The 18633-nt window shown below is 48.9% G+C and overlaps 1 protein-coding gene across 1 annotated transcript in view; it reads left to right on the forward strand.

Annotated features, from left to right (window-relative positions):
- The window catches only part of SLC6A5 (solute carrier family 6 member 5), a 168860-nt gene that overhangs the window by 85617 nt on the left and 64610 nt on the right, over nt 1-18633 (forward strand). Inside the window, exon 7 of the mRNA XM_068259883.1 lies at nt 14135-14267. Coding sequence (XP_068115984.1) covers nt 14135-14267 — 133 coding nt within the window. The remainder of the gene's footprint in view (nt 1-14134; nt 14268-18633) is intronic.

The raw sequence follows: 18633 nt of genomic DNA on the forward strand, positions 1-18633 counted from the left end.
CTAACAATCCATCTGCACCCTTCAACTATTGGGTATCGAAGCTAGACACCTGGCACGAACTGGCAATGTACGCAATAGAGGTGCTGGCTTGCCCGGCAGCCAGCGTTATGTCGGAACGCTGTTTCAGTGCTGCCGGAGGCATCGTCACAGATCGGCGTATCCACCTCTCCACAGAAAATGCAGACCGTCTGACTCAAATTAAAATGAATCAATCCTGGATTGGAAACGACTACGCAACACTCCAGGACCCCAACCAAGTAACATGACCAATGAACATCTGGGATGGTTTAGCGTTTCCGGTCCCTGTTTATTGAACCTCTCATCTGTATTACATTTATGACTGCATGGCGGCAAAAAGCATTGCTGCTATATCCGCACGCTTTTTGTCCTCATGCAAGGCCTGGGTTGTTGTGTCTCAAAAAGCATGGCCTTCTCCTCCTGCGCCTGCTCCTGTTCCATCACGTGTGCTGCTGCTGCTGGGTTAGCGTTTCCAGTCCCTGTTTATGGAACCTCTCATCTGTATTACATTTATGACTGCATGGCGGCAAAAAGCATTGCTATATCCGCACGCTTTTTGTCCTCATGCAAGGCCTGGGTTGCGTCTCAAAAAGCGTGGCCTTCTCCTCCTGTGCCTCCTCCTGTTCCATCACGTGTGCTCTGTGCTGCTGCTGCTGGGTTAGCGTTACTGGTCCCTGTTTATGGAACCTCTTCTCTTTATTACATTTATGACTGCATGGCGGCAAAAAGCATTGCTATATCCGCACGCTTCTTGTCCTCATGCAAGGCCTGGGTTGTTGTGTCTCAAAGCGTAGCCTTCTCCTCCTGCGCCTCCTCCTGTTCCATCACGTGTGCTCTGTGCTGCTGCTGCTGCTGGGTTAGCGTTACCGGTCCCTGTTTATTGAACCTCTTATCTTTATTACATTTATGACTGCATGGCGGTAAAAAGCATGCTATCCGCACGCTTCTTGTCCTCATGCAAGGCCTGGGTTGTTGTGTCTCAAAGCGTGGCCTTCTCCTCCTGCGCCTCCTCCTGTTCCATCACGTGTGCTCTGTGCTGCTGCTGCTGCTGGGTTAGCGTTACCGGTCCCTGTTTATGGAACCTCTTCTCTTTATTACATTTATGACTGCATGGCGGCAAAAAGCATTGCTGCTATATCCGCACGCTTCTTGTCCTCATGCAAGGCCTGGGTTGTTGTCTCAAAAAGCGTGGCCTTCTCCTCCTGCGCCGCCTCCTGTTCCATCACGTGTGCTGCTGCTGCTGCTGGGTTAGCGTTACCGGTCCCTGTTTATTGAACCTCTTATCTTTATTACATTTATGACTGCATGGCGGTACAAAGCATGCTATCCGCACGCTTCTTGTCCTCATGCAAGGCCTGGGTTGTTGTGTCTCAAAAAGCGTGGCCTTCTCCTCCTGCGCCTTCTCCTGTTCCATCACGTGTGCTCTGTGCTGCTGCTGCTGCTGGGTTAGCGTTACCGGTCCCTGTTTATGGAACCTCTTCTCTTTATTACATTTATGACTGCCTGGCGGTAAAAACCATGTTACCTGTGCAAAGAAACATGACATTTTCAGCATTTAAAAGACAATTTTTCCTTTGAAACTTTACAATCAATTTTCTCAAAAACTATAAGCTCTTTTTGCTAAATTTTTTTTCCCTCTTGTACCCACTCCCAAGGTGCACATACCCTGTAAATTTGGGGTATGTAGCATGTAAGGAGGCTTTACAAAGCACAAAAGTTCGGGTCCCCATTGACTTCCATTATGTTCGGAGTTCGGGTCGAACACCCGAACATCGCGGCCATGTTCGGCCTGTTCGGCCCGAACCCGAACATCTAGATGTTCGCCCAACACTAGTCCGGACCGCACCGGAGCCGGATCGGACCTGATCCGTACGGATCCGATCCGGATCCGGTCCGGATCCGGTCCGTTTGCATCTGTTTTCCGTGCGGTATGAACACGGTTGCGGTCCTGATCCGGTTTCTTAAAGAGATAACAACCTGTATAAATACCTGGGGTTCTGGGAGGTCAGCAGAAGCTCTGGGGTCATTGTTGGAGACAGGTGGACGTGTGGAGACCATCCTTGGATACAGAGACTGCAGTTGGGACCATGGATCCAGTCATTTTTTACTCTTATTACCTGGGAATTCTCTCCTTCCTGTTGTTCACCTACTACTATGTGGGGAGAAGGCGTGCTCCTCGCAGGAGATGGTGGGTGCACCCTCTACTAGCCAGGAGGCAGAGGAAGGGAGAGTTCCAGGCCCTCTACCGGGACCTCAGACGACACCCACAGAAGTTCTACAGCTACACTCGGATGTCTATTCCCCTGTAAGTATTTAGGCCTAAATACACCAACCCCCACCATCCCTAAACACCCCACCCTCACCCCCACAACACCTCATCCCTGTATACCTAGCTAAACACACCACCCTGACCCCCACACCCCTGTATACCTAGCTATACACTACACCCCCACCCTCCACAACACTCCCAAACCTCTGTAAACACACCTCCCCCATCCTCCACCCAACACCTTGTCCCACAACAGACTTTACAGCTTCTTCCTTTCCATCTCCTGACAGGTTTGATACCCTCTTGGAGATGGTGAAGGATGACCTAAGGAAGAAGGATACCACGTTCAGGAGAGCAGTCACACCACAAGAACAACTACTCATCACACTGAGGTATGTAAAAACAATTTTTTTTTTTTTATTTTCAAAAACAATTATTAACCTTTTCAACATGAAAATATTCTTCCAACATGGAAGACAAAACATTTCTATGGTATAGCCCGGTCAGTGTTGAGGAACACCAACCACCAACTTTGTGCGGGAAGAGTTGCAGGGCATAGCTGCCCAAGTGTCTTTCGGGGACACCAGTCCCTAATATTAAAGTGCTTTAAAAACCTAACCACTGGCACATGACCCTCTGAGCCATGGATCAAGGACCCAGGTCAGTGAAAAGGCTAGGCCTCTCAATGACCAGTCAAGGTGTCCTTCATCCATGGTTCCAAGGGACTTGTGCAAGTGGTTAGGGACAACAACAAAGTGAGGAGCAAGAGGAACCGAAGGCAGAGGTGCATGACTACAGGTAGTGTCTTTAGGGGACACCAGGCCCTAAATTAGTGCTTCCAAAACCTAACCACTGGCACAGGACCCTCCGAGTCATGGATCAAGGACACAGGTCAGTGAAAAGGCTAGGCCTCTCACCGACCAGTCAAGGTGTCCTTCATCCATGGTTCCAAGGGTCTTGTGCAAGTGGTTAGGAACAAGAACAAAGTGAGGAGCAAGAGGAACCGAAGGCAGAGGTGCAGGACTACAGGTAGTGTCTTTAGGGGACACCAGGCCCTACATTAGTGCTTCCAAAACCTAACCACTGGCACAGGACCCTCTGAGCCATGGATCAAGGACACAGGTCAGTGAAAAGGCTAGGCCTCTCACCGACCAGTCAAGGTGTCCTTCATCCATGGTTCCAAGGGTCTTGTGCAAGTGGTTAGGAACAAGAACAAAGTGAGGAGCAAGAGGAACCGAAGGCAGAGGTGCAGGACTACAGGTAGTGTCTTTAGGGGACACCAGGCCCTACATTAGTGCTTCCAAAACCTAACCACTGGCACAGGACCCTCTGAGCCATGGATCAAGGACACAGGTCAGTGAAAAGGCTAGGCCTCTCACCGACCAGTCAAGGTGTCCTTCATCCATGGTTCCAAGGGTCTTGTGCAAGTGGTTAGGAACAAGAACAAAGTGAGGAGCAAGAGGAACCGAAGGCAGAGGTGCAGGACTACAGGTAGTGTCTTTAGGGGACACCAGGCCCTACATTAGTGCTTCCAAAACCTAACCACTGGCACAGGACCCTCTGAGCCATGGATCAAGGACACAGGTCAGTGAAAAGGCTAGGCCTCTCACCGACCAGTCAAGGTGTCCTTCATCCATGGTTCCAAGGGTCTTGTGCAAGTGGTTAGGAACAAGAACAAAGTGAGGAGCAAGAGGAACCGAAGGCAGAGGTGCAGGACTACAGGTAGTGTCTTTAGGGGCCACCAGGCCCTACATTAGTGCTTCCAAAACCTAACCACTGGCACAGGACCCTCTGAGCCATGGATCAAGGACACAGGTCAGTGAAAAGGCTAGGCCTCTCACCGACCAGTCAAGGTGTCCTTCATCCATGGTTCCAAGGGTCTTGTGCAAGTGGTTAGGAACAAGAACAAAGTGAGGAGCAAGAGGAACCGAAGGCAGAGGTGCAGGACTACAGGTAGTGTCTTTAGGGGACACCAGGCCCTACATTAGTGCTTCCAAAACCTAACCACTGGCACAGGACCCTCTGAGCCATGGATCAAGGACACAGGTCAGTGAAAAGGCTAGGCCTCTCACCGACCAGTCAAGGTGTCCTTCATCCATGGTTCCAAGGGTCTTGTGCAAGTGGTTAGGAACAAGAACAAAGTGAGGAGCAAGAGGAACCGAAGGCAGAGGTGCAGGACTACAGGTAGTGTCTTTAGGGGACACCAGGCCCTACATTAGTGCTTCCAAAACCTAACCACTGGCACAGGACCCTCTGAGCCATGGATCAAGGACACAGGTCAGTGAAAAGGCTAGGCCTCTCACCGACCAGTCAAGGTGTCCTTCATCCATGGTTCCAAGGGTCTTGTGCAAGTGATTAGGAACAACAACAAAGTAAGGAGCAACAGGAACCAAAGGCACAGGTGCAGGACTACAGGTGCAGTGCAACAGGCACAAGGTTGTGACCCAGGTAGTGTCTTTCGGGGACACCAGGCCCTAAAGTTCAAGTCCAACAAAAACAAAAGTACCCTGACATGGTCATCTGAACACCTCTGAACCTTGGTTGAAGGAGATGGGGCAGGGAAAAGGTTGGGCTAAAAAGCCCTGGGATGGTATCCTTCCTCCGAGGTTCGGAGGTATTCAGAGGAGCATGTCCAGGAACAATATGACTGTTTTTTTCAAAGTGTATCGACACCACTACTAGAAAAGGTGGGAGTTGCTGCCTGGAAATCTGGACTTTCTTGGGTGCTGGTCGTGGATGAGCTGGACCCTGACAGCGGTGGTCCATATTGACTGCCTCTGTAGCCGGTGTACATCTGTGATGAAGATTGCCAGGGGGGCACCACTGTCGGTTGTGGGGGTCTAAAAATTGGTGGTTGCAACAATGGCGTGTCCATGTGTTGTTTGATCGCCTCCAGCAAAGTGGAATGGCACGCCATCATGTTTTGGGAAGGCACCTTTTCCAAATATGGTAGTAGAGACATCACAGTGTGAAAACACGGGTGTGCCTGCAATTTCAGCAGTTCCTTACTTTGTTGATGCATTTGCTGCATCATGTTCTGCACCCACCGACTGATGATGCTGCGCACGCAGTTGGTCGATTTCTCCTCTGTGCATCTCATGCATCATTTTAAGCTCGTCCCTGTAGTGCCCATGTACAGCTTCGAGCTCACATTGCAGTGAACTGATGTGGGCCTTGTACTGCTCCATGATATGGCCCCTGTCCCCATCTTGCAACTGCCGGGTTATGAGAGTTTGGTGGCTCTGCAGAATCCCGAGAAGTCCGGAGACAGCCCCGGACATCTCGGACTCTGTCTCTCTTCTTGTTGGGGGGAGGGCACCTCGACGCCTCACTGGTGGGGTGGTCAGGGCCGCCATCAGAAATTTTGGGGCCCCTCACAAATCATCAGTCCGGGCCCCCCCCAACGAGGTGCAAGTGTCCGAATGGACGCGTTGCAAGCCTCAATATCGAGCACTTCCTCCTTCAAGCCGGAAGGAGAAAGTGCTCCATCATTTTTTTAGAACCTCCCAGTTTTATTTTCTGTTTGAAAAAGCTAAAAAAGTAGGTTTAATGCTATTGTCTCATATGGTAATGATTCAGCTTTTCCCATAGTCTCGCAGTTAGCAATCATGTGACCCCCAACAAGACAAATTCAGCAATCATGAGGCCCCCAACAAACCATGAGGCCCCCAACAAGACAAATTCAGCCATCATGAGGCCCCCAACCAGACAAATTCAGCAATCATGAGGCCCCCAACAAGACAAATTCAGCAATCGTGAGACCCCCAACAAGACAATTTCAGCAATCATGAGGCCCCCAACAAATCATGAGGCCCCCAACAAATCATGAGGCCCCCAACAAGTAAACATTCAATCATTAGGCCCCCAACAAGACAAATTCAGCAGTCATGAGGCACATAGACAGACAGCATTTCACATAAATAGGCAGAATGCCCCCTTATTATGGTAGACACCTCTCACCTGGATTCTGACAGGGACCCCCAGGTTAGGTAGTGAGTGACATGGAGCCCTTTTAGGTAGTGAGTGAGTGACAGGGAGCCCCTTTAGGTAGTGAGTGAGTGACAGGGAGCCCCTTTAGGGAGTGAGTGCCAGGGAGCCCCTTTAGGTAGTGTGTGAGTGACAGGGAGCCCCTTTAGGCAGTGAGTGAGTGCCAGGGAGCCCCTTTAGCTAGTGAGTGAGTGACAGGGAGCCCCTTTAGCTAGTGAGTGAGTGACAGGGAGCCCCTTTAGGGAGTGAGTGACAGGGAGGCCCTTTAGGGAGTGAGTGAGTGACAGGGAGGCCCTTTAAGTAGTGAGTGAGTGACAGGGAGCCCCTTTAGCTAGTGAGTGAGTGACAGGGAGGCCCTTTAGGGAGTGAGTGAGTGACAGGGAGGCCCTTTAAGTAGTGAGTAAGTGACAGGGAACCCCTTTAGGGAGTGAGTGAGTGACAGGGAGCCCCTTTAGGCAGTGAGTGAGTGCTAGGGAGCCCCTTTAGGCAGTGAGTGAGTGACAGGGAGCCCCTTTAGGCAGTGAGTGAGTGACAGGGAGCCCCTTTAGGCAGTGAGTGAGTGACAGGGAGCCCCTTTAGGGAGTGAGTGAGTGACAGGGAGCCCCTTTAGGGAGTGAGTGAGTGACAGTGAGGCCCTTTAGGTAGTGAGTGAGTGCCAGGGAGCCCCTTTGGGTAGTGAGCGAGTGCCAGGGAGCCCCTTTAGGTAGTGTGTGAGTGACAGGGAGCCCCTTTAGGCAGTGAGTGAGTGACAGGGAGCCCCTTTAGGGAGTGAGTGACAGTGAGGCCCTTTAGGTAGTGAGTGAGTGCCAGGGAGCCCCTTTGGGTAGTGAGCGAGTGCCAGGGAGCCCCTTTAGGTAGTGTGTGAGTGACAGGGAGCCCCTTTAGGCAGTGAGTGAGTGACAGGGAGCCCCTTTAGGGAGTGAGTGAGTGACAGTGAGGCCCTTTAGGTAGTGAGTGAGTGCCAGGGAGCCCCTTTGGGTAGTGAGCGAGTGCCAGGGAGCCCCTTTAGGTAGTGTGTGAGTGACAGGGAGCCCCTTTAGGCAGTGAGTGAGTGAGTGACAGGGAGCCCCTTTAGGCAGTGAGTGAGTGCCAGGGAGCCCCTTTAGCTAGTGAGTGAGTGACAGGGAGGCCCTTTAGGGAGTGAGTGAGTGACAGGGAGGCCCTTTAGGGAGTGAGTGAGTGACAGGGAGCCCCTTTAGGGAGTGAGTGAGTGACAGGGAGGCCCTTTAGGGAGTGAGTGAGTGAGTGACAGGGAGCCCCTTTAGGGAGTGAGTGAGTGACAGGGAGGCCCTTTAGGGAGTGAGTGAGTGACAGGGAGCCCCTTTAGGGAGTGAGTGAGTGACAGGGAGGCCCTTTAGGGAGTGAGTGACAGGGAGGCCCTTTAGTGAGTGAGTGAGTGACAGGGAGGCCCTTTAGTGAGTGAGTGACAGGGAGGCCCTTTAGTGAGTGAGTGACAGGGAGGCCCTTTAGCTAGTGAGCGAGTGACAGGGAGGCCCTTTAGTGAGTGAGTGACAGGGAGGCCCTTTAGCTAGTGAGCGAGTGACAGGGAGGCCCTTTAGTGAGTGAGTGACAGGGAGGCCCTTTAGCTAGTGAGCGAGTGACAGGGAGCGCCCCCTCAGCCGCCGCCGCTTTCCCTACCTTGCCAGCGTCAGACCTCAAGATCAGCGGCGACCCGACCAGAGCGGGCGCTGGACGCACCCGCTCTATATGCGGAAGTTACGTCACTTCCGCATATCAGTGCGGGCGCTGGGTCCTAGCGCCCGCACTATTGTCGCCGCCTGATCGGGGTCTGACGCGGCGGAGGCAGCGGCGGAGGCAGCGGCTAGAGGGATGGAGGGAAGGAGCAGCGGCCAGGCGGGGGTTGAGCGGCGGCCGGGCGGCACCCGCCAGGTCCGCGGCGGGGATGGGGCCCCCCTACAGGCCCGGGGCCCGTGACGGGAGTCACGGATGTCCCCCCCTGATGGCGGGCCTGGGGGTGGTAGCATCTTCCCGTCCTCTGGCCTGCGTCGGGGTTGCCCTGCGCGCTGTTTGTGCTGCAGTCTCTCTGTGCTCCTCTCTTTGTTCTTGGTCCCCTGGAGCTTCCATACCGGTCGATTGTGGAGGTGCAGCTTCTGCCACACTCGGTCCTGCAACCTCAAAATCACAGCTCTCTTCGCCCAAGTCAACCTCAAAGTCGAGAGCTTCGATAGGGAAGGACTCCCTCCTCCTACTCCTCTCCTCGGGGCAATATGTCACATCGGTGACCTCATCATCCACCAAGCTCTCCTCACTGCTGAATCGTGCCTCCTGGGTCGGTTCCTCTTGCTCCAAATTGTCTTCAGTCCTGTAGATAAAAACAATATTTATTGGTTTGCCAAACAGCATGTGGCGTCAATTCACAGAGCTAGCAAACACTAATCAAACACTTTATCAACCGTTTGTACCAAACGTTTGATAAAGCTTTTGAGAAAAGTTTGCTAAAGCCATGGGAATTGAGGCCAGTTTATAGCAATACATGGCCGAAGTCATGGTAGTTGTCTGGTACAATGAGTTCTCAGTTCCTGCCCACAGTAGTGGTACTTACAGTCTAGGTTCCAAGCTTGCATTTATGAAAGATAATTGCTTGGCGAATTGGTATTCCTTTAGGCGCTTTCCCCCGCCACTGCCACTTCTTTCGGCAAGTTTTTTCCTGCGTAGAAATTTCACGTAGGCATCACGTATATTGCGCCACCTTGTCTTGAACCTTTCTCCTGTAACGACATGAAAAATTGATTTAGATTATTTCTCTTGTAGGTACATGGCAACTGGACAAACATATACATCGCTACATGTGACATTTCATATTGGGAAGAGCACGGTGGCAGGCATCGTCGTGAGGACTTCGAGGATCATTTGGATGCGACTGAGGGCCAGATACATGCCAGTGCCAGACACCAAGAAATGGGAGGAGATCGCCCAGGGCTTCTGGACCGAGTGCAAGTTTCCTAATTGTGTTGGCGCACTGGATGGGAAACACATCCGTATTCAGAAACCCGTGGGGAGTGGCAGCCATTATTTCAACTATAAAAAATACTTTAGCATTGTTCTAATGGCAGTGGCAGATGCGGACTACAAGTTTGTGTACGTGGACGTGGGGTCGTACGGTAGTTCCAATGACTCTGGAATTTTCCAGCGTACGACCCTTTGCCGGCTGATGGAGGAAGGCAGACTGCGTCTCCCCCGTGACAGACCCTGGCCTGGGACAAGGGCACCGGCCTACCCCTATGTGTTTGTGGGGGACGAGGCCTTCGCCCTGTCCGACCATGTAATGCGTCCATACCCAGACAGGGGACTTGATGCCAGCCAGCTACACTTCAATGCTCGGTTGAGCCGTGCAAGGAGAATGGTGGAGTGCACATTTGGGATCCTGGTGTCAAAGTGGAGGGTGTTCCACACGCCCATGCTGCTGAAACCGGCCAACGCAGTTGTCGTGGTGAAGGCAGCATGCATCCTCCACAACTTTGTGCGGCAGGAGGAAAGAGAGACTCCGGAACCCCCGAATGTGCTTCCACTAATGCCCCTGCGGAGGTATGCAACCAGGCCAAGGGTAGTGTCACTGCGGAACAGGGACCAACTGAGACTTTATTTTAACACACCACCAGGACGAGGGTGAATGTTTGGTTTTTAATATGTTTTGTTGAAATGTGTATATTTTGTAGTTTCAAGTTTTTAAGTGATTTAAAATGTGTTAATTTTTTACAATAAATTTATGTTTAATAATTGGTCATTGTGTATGTTTTATGTGCACAGGTGGGGTACATCACAGGTGGGTGGGATACATCGCAGGTGGGTGGGATACATCGCTGGTGGGTGGGATACATCGCAGGTGGGGTACAGGTGGGTGGGATACATCACAGGTGGGGTACAGGTGGGTGGGATACATCACAGGTGGGTGGGATACATCACAGGTGGGGTACAGGTGGGTGGGATACATCACAGGTGGGTGGGATACATCACAGGTGGGGTACAGGTGGGTGGGATACATCACAGGTGGGGTACAGGTGGGTGGGATACATCACAGGTGGGTGGGATACATCACAGGTGGGGTACAGGTGGGTGGGATACATCACAGGTGGGTGGGATACATCACAGGTGGGGTACAGGTGGGTGGGATACATCACAGGTGGGTGGGATACATCACAGGTGGGTTGGATACATCACAGGTGGGGTACAGGTGGGTGGGATACATCACAGGTGGGTGGGATACATCACATACATCACAGGTGGGTGGGATACATCACAGGTGGGGTACAGGTGGGTGGGATACATCACATACATCACAGGTGGGTGGGATACATCACAGGTGGGGTACAGGTGGGTGGGATACATCACAGGTGGGTGGGATACATCACAGGTGGGTTGGATACATCACAGGTGGGGTACAGGTGGGTGGGATACATCACAGTTGGGGTACAGGTGGGTGGGATACATCACAGGTGGGGTACAGGTGGGTGGGATACATCACAGGTGGGTGGGATACATCACATACATCACAGGTGGGTGGGATACATCACAGGTGGGGTACAGGTGGGTGGGATACATCACATACATCACAGGTGGGTGGGATACATCACAGGTGGGGTACAGGTGGGTGGGATACATCACATACATCACAGGTGGGTGGGATACATCACAGGTGGGGTACAGGTGGGTTGGATACATCACAGGTGGGTGGGATACATCACAGGTGGGTTGGATACATCACAGGTGGGGTACAGGTGGGTGGGGAACAGGTAGGTGGGGTACAGGTGGGTGGGGAACAGGTGGGTGGGCCACAGGTGGATGGGCAACACGTGGGTGACACAAATCAATAGCAAAAGTGGAATACATCACAAGCAAACAAAACCACAAGCCCCCCCAAACACTTCTAGTCAACATACCCTCTGTGCCTTGCTGTCTCTTGCTCAAGTTATCAAAGCCCTCCACATACAGCTTGGCAATTTTTTTCCACAGGCCTCTGCATTTCTTGACGTTGCTGTGGTCCGCATCCCCCTTGTCCCACAGGGCTGGTACCTGCTGCACCTGTAGGATGAGGTCTTCTGCTGTGTAGGGCCTCACCCCCTCGTTATCAGACAGATCGTCAGACATGTTGCTGCCAAAGAGCTCCAGCATGAAATCACTGCTGCTCCACTCTGTGAACGCTGGGCCCATGTGGTCCCCATCCAAAATGGCCACTATACCATAGAAAAAGCATAGGAAGTGGGGTAGAACGTCCGGTTTTTATAGCCAGTGTGTTGTGCGCTCTCCGTTTCTCATTGGTTTCTATTGGCCGGATGCAACAGTCCGGATCCGCTCCGGATACGTCAGCCGGAGGAGCCGGACCAAAAAATAGCGCATGTTGGGTCTTATGCCGGAGTCCGGATCCGGTCCGGCTCCGGTCCGGACGAAACGGACGCATGTGAACGGACGCATAGACTTTCATTGCTATGCCGTGCGTCCGTTCCGTCCGTTCCGTATGCGGTCCGGCTCCGGCACGGCGATTCCGGATGGAAACCGCTAATGTGAACCGGGCCTTAATGTGTTTTAATTGGACAATAGAAAAACATTTGGAAGAAAAAACATTATTTTTCAGTTTTCCGCCATTATAGTTTTTAAATAATGCATGCTACTATAATTAAAATCCATGCAACTTATATGCCCATTTGTCCCAGTTATTACACCATTTAAATTAATGTTTGGTGCCAATATTTTATTTGCAAATAAAGGTGCATTTTTTTCAGTTTTGCATCTATCCCTAATTACAAGCCCATAATTTATAAAGTAACAGTGTTATACCCTCTTGATATAAATATTTAAAGATTTTAATCCCTAAGGTAACTATTTAAGTTTTTTTTTTTATTGTAATTTTTTTTAATTTATTTTAATATTTCAAAAAAAAATAAATATTGATAACAATTGGGGAGTGTGGGAGTTAATTAGTTAAAATTAATAGTAAAAATAATTTATTTGTATGTGAAAAAAATGTTTGGGTGTAGTATTACTTTTTGGCCACAAGATGGCCACATTTTTTTTTTAGGCGTCCTGCAAGCGTCGGAAGGACGCTTGCAGGAAGGGAGGCTGGGAAACTGAGTTTTTTCACAATGATCGGCTGCTTCTCATAGAAGCATGCCGATCATTGCGGGGGCAGAGATCAACGAACGGGAATGGATTTTCCTGTTCATTGATCTCCGGGCGAGCGGGCAGCGGCGTGCACGATCGCGGGAGCGCGGACAGCGGCGGCAGCGGCGGGGGATGCGTATATCTACGCTCCGGGCGGGGAAGTGAAGTCCAAAGGAGCGTAGATATACTGTACCCTGGCGGCGAAGTGGTTAAACACCTCAGACCTTCCCTAAAGGGAAAATTAGGCCAGGGGATAAAACAGTTTTACTAACCTTGGGGTTCTACTGGCCCCCTGCAGTCGACCTGTGCCTGCGCCGGTTCTAAATGAACCTCAGGTCCCCCACTGCAGCTTATTTTCATTTTCGGCCACTGGCTCTGTTGCCGGCTACTCTGCTGCGCCTGCGCAAGATGCTCCAGGCCACGGGAGCAAGATTGATGATGTGCATGGCCAGAGCTGCACAGGCAACAGAGCCAGTCACCAAAACTAAACTTAACTGCGGCGGGGGACCCGAGGCTCGTTTAGTACCGGTATGGGCCAAGGTCGACTGCAGGGGGGCGGGAGAAGCCCCAGGTAAGTAACACAGTTTTTTCCCCCCAGGCCAAAGTTTCCCTATAAATCTTTTAGGCCTGGAAACCACTAGAAGCATTTTTCTAAGCCTTTTCTAAGCGCTTGGGATTTGAAAAGCTCTTGCTAATGTAATGCTATGTGTGTGATTCCACTTAAGGGATGTGATTTTGTAAAAATCCCCAATAGCATTCTATTCTATTATCTGCAGTCTAATCACTTCCAAAATACATTAAAATCTTAAGGTGCGTACACACGCACTACTGCCGCCAACAATGGGTCCGTCAGAACCTCCCGCTGGGCGGACGTTCAGCCGACAGTAGTGCGTCTGTATGCGCTGTCGGCAGACTTATAAGGCTGCTTCTGAACGATCCGCAGATTACGAGCAAGAAGTTTTGAATACGGATGAGACCATTTATTGGCTAACTTAAAAGAATTTGAATTCTATGAAGAGATTGTGCAGGTAAGCTCTCTTACTACATAGAAGTGATAAACTTGGCCAATGACTGGGCGATCAAAAATGTGTGTACTAGGCAAGTGAGTCACAATTGTTTTGGAACTTTAAAGACTGGTACACACTTTCAATGATGATTGGCCAATCACTGACCTATTTTACCAACTCCATGTAGTATGAGAGTCAACAGATATTGAATACTATGAGCAGATTGTGTAGGTAAACCAGCATACTAGATGAAGGTGGTCAAATCGGTCAGTGATTGGTCAATCATAATTGAAAGTTTGTACCAGGCTTAAAGAAGTTGTCAGGCAACTCCTGCTACCCATAGTACTGCTTACTTGAGGCTTCCTCCAGCCCCTGGCAGCTGCCATGGCTCTCGCCGCAGCTCTGCTGGCCCCCGGTCCCCCCGACAGGGTGCAGGACGAGCTCCAGGCCATCCTGCACTGCGCCTGCGTGAGCCCCGCTGTCAATCACCTCCACGTGGTCCAGAGTGTACTGCACAGGCTCGCGCAGGCGCAGTGGAGAATGGCCTGTAGCTCGTCCTGCACCCTGTCGGGGGGACCGGGGGCCAGCAGAGCTGTGGCGAGGTACATGGCGGCTGCCAGGGGCTGGGAGAAGCCCGGGTAAGAAGTACTATCGGTAGCAGGAGTTGCTTGACTGCTTGACAAGTCCTTTAAGAAAAGAGGCATTTATTGAACTGTTATATTGCTTCGTATGTTAGGTACAACATGCTGAAGATCTCCAATGGGATAGAATATCCTGGGGAACTCCGATGGCCTCTGGTCTTTGCCCTATTTCTGGCCTGGGTCATTGTCTACGCCTCCCTGGCCAAAGGGATCAAAACATCCGGAAAGGTAGGAGAAATTCTGCTGCTGTTTATACTCAGTTGATGGTAATTAGGGGCAATGAAATGCCAATAATTCTAGCATTCTGTCTGCTCCTGCTTTATCAGCTTGTGGTGCCTGGCTGGCCTCATGAGCATGCTTAATCTTACCTTCCCCACCCCATGGTCTCCCTGCAATGGTCTCTCCCTACTGCTCCCCAGGGCCCCTGCACATGTAGCTGCTCGATAATCAATCACCAGTCTTGGTGATTCTCCATCCGTGCTGTCTTCAGCCATGCTGTCTGCCTCTTCTCCATCCGCCACGTGTTATGCCAGGGAACCGCCCTCAATAGAGGTCAAAATTAGGGGTGGCTTATTTTAGAGATGACAATAATTATGGACAAATAAGAATTTATTTGCAGTAGGGCAACGCATTTTAATGGTGCGTACAGCTCACTTCCTCAGGCCAAATTACAGTGGTAGCAATATAAACCCCTGTGCACTGGGCGTCTCAGAATTTGGCCTGAGGAAGTGAACCGAACACGCTCATGAAATGCGTTGGTTTAGTACAAATAATCTCTTATTTTTTCATAATTAGTATCATCTGTGAGGTAATCCATCTCTCATCTTGATCTTATTGTTCGTAAAGTCTTTATTATTTCTGGGTGCCTCTTCCTCCTGCCTTAATTATGGTGAACTTGGAAAATGAAGAGAGAGGGTGAACATAACCAAAGCCCTTTTAGTAATGTAGGCAAATACTAGTCCTGCAAACACAAATGTTTTTCTAGGTCCCCTAAGAATGTGGAGTCCCAGGCTCCCTTTGGGGACTTTTACAAGATACCCCCGCCCCCCTGCGTACATGGCACTTTGCCACCTGGTCTCTTTGACGCAGGGTGATCCGAATGACAGCTCACTCTACTGCCGCATAAATTCCGAGTGGCGTTAATTGGTCCCCCTCTGAGTTGTAGAAACTTGGAGGGAGAAGTAATTCAGGGTCTGGCAATCGCCGGATCCTCGAACTACCCATAATGCTGCTATAGCAGTGCCAGACTCAGGCGCTGTGCGGCGCACCACATGCTCTAAGAAGACCCGCCTCTCCCTCCTCCCCCACATATCAGGAAAACCCTCAGCAGTAGCTGATTAATGGTGAGGGATCCATAGTAGCCCTCCATCACATTATGCTGACTTCACCTCACAAGTGCTTGGCCTTATTACATGGAATGCAAAACTACATGATAAACAGCAGCATCTGATAGAAAGCAGTGATGCAAATTTAACACAAATTGTATGCACTTTGCAATTGCACCATTTCAGCACGAGGGGCATTTCATTGCCCCATTTTCAAGCTGCACACAGTTCCCATTTAATTTGTATGCAAGCGGAAATAATTTGCACAGCCAGGTGTGACTTGTGACCAGCGTGGAACTCTGCTTCTGCTTCGAGGGCCTGGATAACAGTGATGAGTTAGTAATGGATCTGTCCCTTCTCCATCCAGAAATGTTGGTTAGGGCGCGGTCGCACTATGCTGTCTCACATTATCCAAACACACTTTCTACTGTGTTTCCTCTAGATAGCGTGTCTACACATTACCATAGAAAGGCTAAGAAAAAACCTGCTACGTTATACCAACATTGTAGCGTGGACGTTATGCAACATATGTAGGGCTTAATTTACTAAACCGTGATGAGACAAATATCAAACCTTATCAAAGATATCACACGTTATCAAAGTTAACACCCTTATCAGAGGGCTAAGGCAGGCATGGGCAAACTTGGCCCTCCAGCTGTTACGGAACTACAAGTCCCACAATGCATTTGCCTTTATGAGTCATGACTGTGGCTGTCAGACTCCTGCAATGCATTGTGGGACTTTTAGTTCCGTAACAGCTGGAGGGCCCAGTTTGCCCATGCCTGGGGTAAGGCGTGTTAACTTTGATAAGGTGTGATAACTTTTCATAACGTGTGATAACTTTTCATAAGGTGTGATATCTTCATATGTGTGATATATTTGAGTTATCATAATTTAGCGAATCAAGCCAGTAGTGTAAACTTGTGAAGGTGGCCATACGCAGTACAATAAAAACGTTTGATTTTCCTGTTTATTCAACCAAAGCGATCGAATCGAATGAAAGTCAAAAATAATCGTTTTGGTTTTTTTTCCCATCAAGAAAAACGAACAATTATCCTGTTTTCTTCAATAAGAATCCGATCACACATGTTGAAAAAATTGTTATATTCGATCTAATGGAATAATCAAATGGAATTATCTCATCGGAAAAAAAAAAGACAAAATTATACTATGTATGGGCACCATTGAAACAATTATTTCTTTTCAAGTCGAGAATTACAATAATTTTTTTCTGATTGATTGAAACTGTTGAAAAATTTGACCAATGTATCATCACAAACGTGTTCAGTATTTCCCCAATTATGAACAAAAATGATTGAAAACTTGATTAGAAAAAAAAGTGATTGAAAAGTTCATTGGATCTATAAATCAAGAAACTGAAAATCTATCCTACATCATTTAATCTTCTGGAAAATTGTACAGAAATTTCCGCCACTTCTGAGTTTTATTGAAAAAAAAAAAAACATAATATTTTTCTGTACAACCGATAGTTATTGTTAAATTGCCATAAAATCAGATCTTTTTCTTGTATCATCTGTACAAAAAAAAACTGATCAAGTTTACAGTTTTTCAATAACAATTAGCACATTTCTGAAAAAAAAAACGTTTTTTTTCTTTCTTACGATCGAGGAAAAATTATCGATTTCACATTTTTTTTCTATAAAGATCTGAGCAGATGTGCTAGAAAAATCAGGTTGGTTTCTTTGAAAATTGAATAGTGTATAGTAAGTTTCATAAAATAATCTGATATACATTGAATACAATTAACAAAACAAATGTAACTTTATTCGTAGATAAAAAAAAATAACACAGTGAAAAGTCAATTAGATCAAAGAAAGAGAACGATTGTGTAATTTTAAAAGGTCCAAATAATGAAATACGTATAGTATTTGTGAAAAATTGTTGTGTAATACAAAGGAAAAAATGATGTATGTATCGAGATAATAATCCAAAAAGGGAAAAGCGCCGGGTCCTCTGCTCTCCTACCTATGTACAAATATGCAGAGCAGCGGGGTGCACATGCCAACTCCATCTTTTCTGATTATTTGGTTATTTTTACTGGTCAATTCCCTATATAGCAATGTTGGTTGGAGCCTAGGGTATCCCTTGCCAATCTTACCTGAGTGTTACAAGAGATTTATGCCACGTCACCTCAAGCTAGACAAACCTTGACCATGACAGGCTTTTAGGGCCGGGCAAGGAAATTCAAGATTCAAGCATTTTATTGTCATTGTGTAAAACACAATTATTTTACATGACAACTCCACTGTGCATATAGGGAACATAGTGATAGTAACAAAGGAAGAAATAGAGGAATTAGAAAAAGCCAGGTATTTCAAATATTTAAACAATTTGTACACAGCATTCATTATTTCAGAGAAGATTCAGAGTTTAACAAGTTTATGGCAGATGGGAAAAAGCTGTTTTTCAGTCTGTTTATGTGTATGCGGATTGACCTAAAAAATGTCTGCCTGATGGAAGGAGCTCAAACAAGATGTTCCCAGGGTGAGTGTTATCCTTGATAATGTTTTTTCCCAATATGCCCCCAGCGTTAGGTTGCCCTCTTCCCCAGTATAGATTGCCAGATTTGCCTCCAGTATTAGGGAGCCCTCCAACTCGGTATAGATAGCCAGATATACCCCCAACATTAGGTAGCCCTCTTCCTCAGTATAGTGTAGTCCGATGTGTCCCCAGCATTAGGTACAGTAGCTTTCCAACCTTGTATAGATAGCCAGATTTGCCTCCAGTATTAGGTAGCCCTCCAACCTGGTATAGATAGCCAGATATACCCCCAGCATTAGGTAGCCCCCTTCCCCAGTATAGTGTAGTCTGATGTGTCCCCAGTATTAGGTAGCCCTCCAACCTGGTATAGATAGCCAGATATACCCCCAGTATTAGGTAGCCCCCTTCCCCAGTATAGTGTAGTCCGATGTGTCCCCAGCATTAGGTAGCCCCCTTCCCCAGTATAGTGTAGTCCAATGTGTCCCCAGTATTAGGTAGCTCTCCAACCCGGGATAGATAGTCAGATGTGCCTCCAGTATTAGGTAGCCTTCTTCCCCAGTATAGGCAGCCAGATGTGCCCCCAGTATTAGGTAGCCCCCTTCCCCAGTATAGTGTCGTCCGATGTGTCCCCAGTATTAGGTAGCCCCCTTCCACAGTATAGTGTAGTCCGATGTGTCCCCAGTATTAGGTAGCTCTCCAACCCGGTATAGATAGTCAGATGTGCCTCCAGTATTAGGTAGCCTTCTTCCCCAGTATAGGTAGCCAGA

Source organism: Hyperolius riggenbachi, chromosome 11 (genome assembly GCF_040937935.1).
Source record: "Hyperolius riggenbachi isolate aHypRig1 chromosome 11, aHypRig1.pri, whole genome shotgun sequence".
NCBI classification, from domain to species: Eukaryota; Metazoa; Chordata; class Amphibia; order Anura; family Hyperoliidae; genus Hyperolius; species Hyperolius riggenbachi.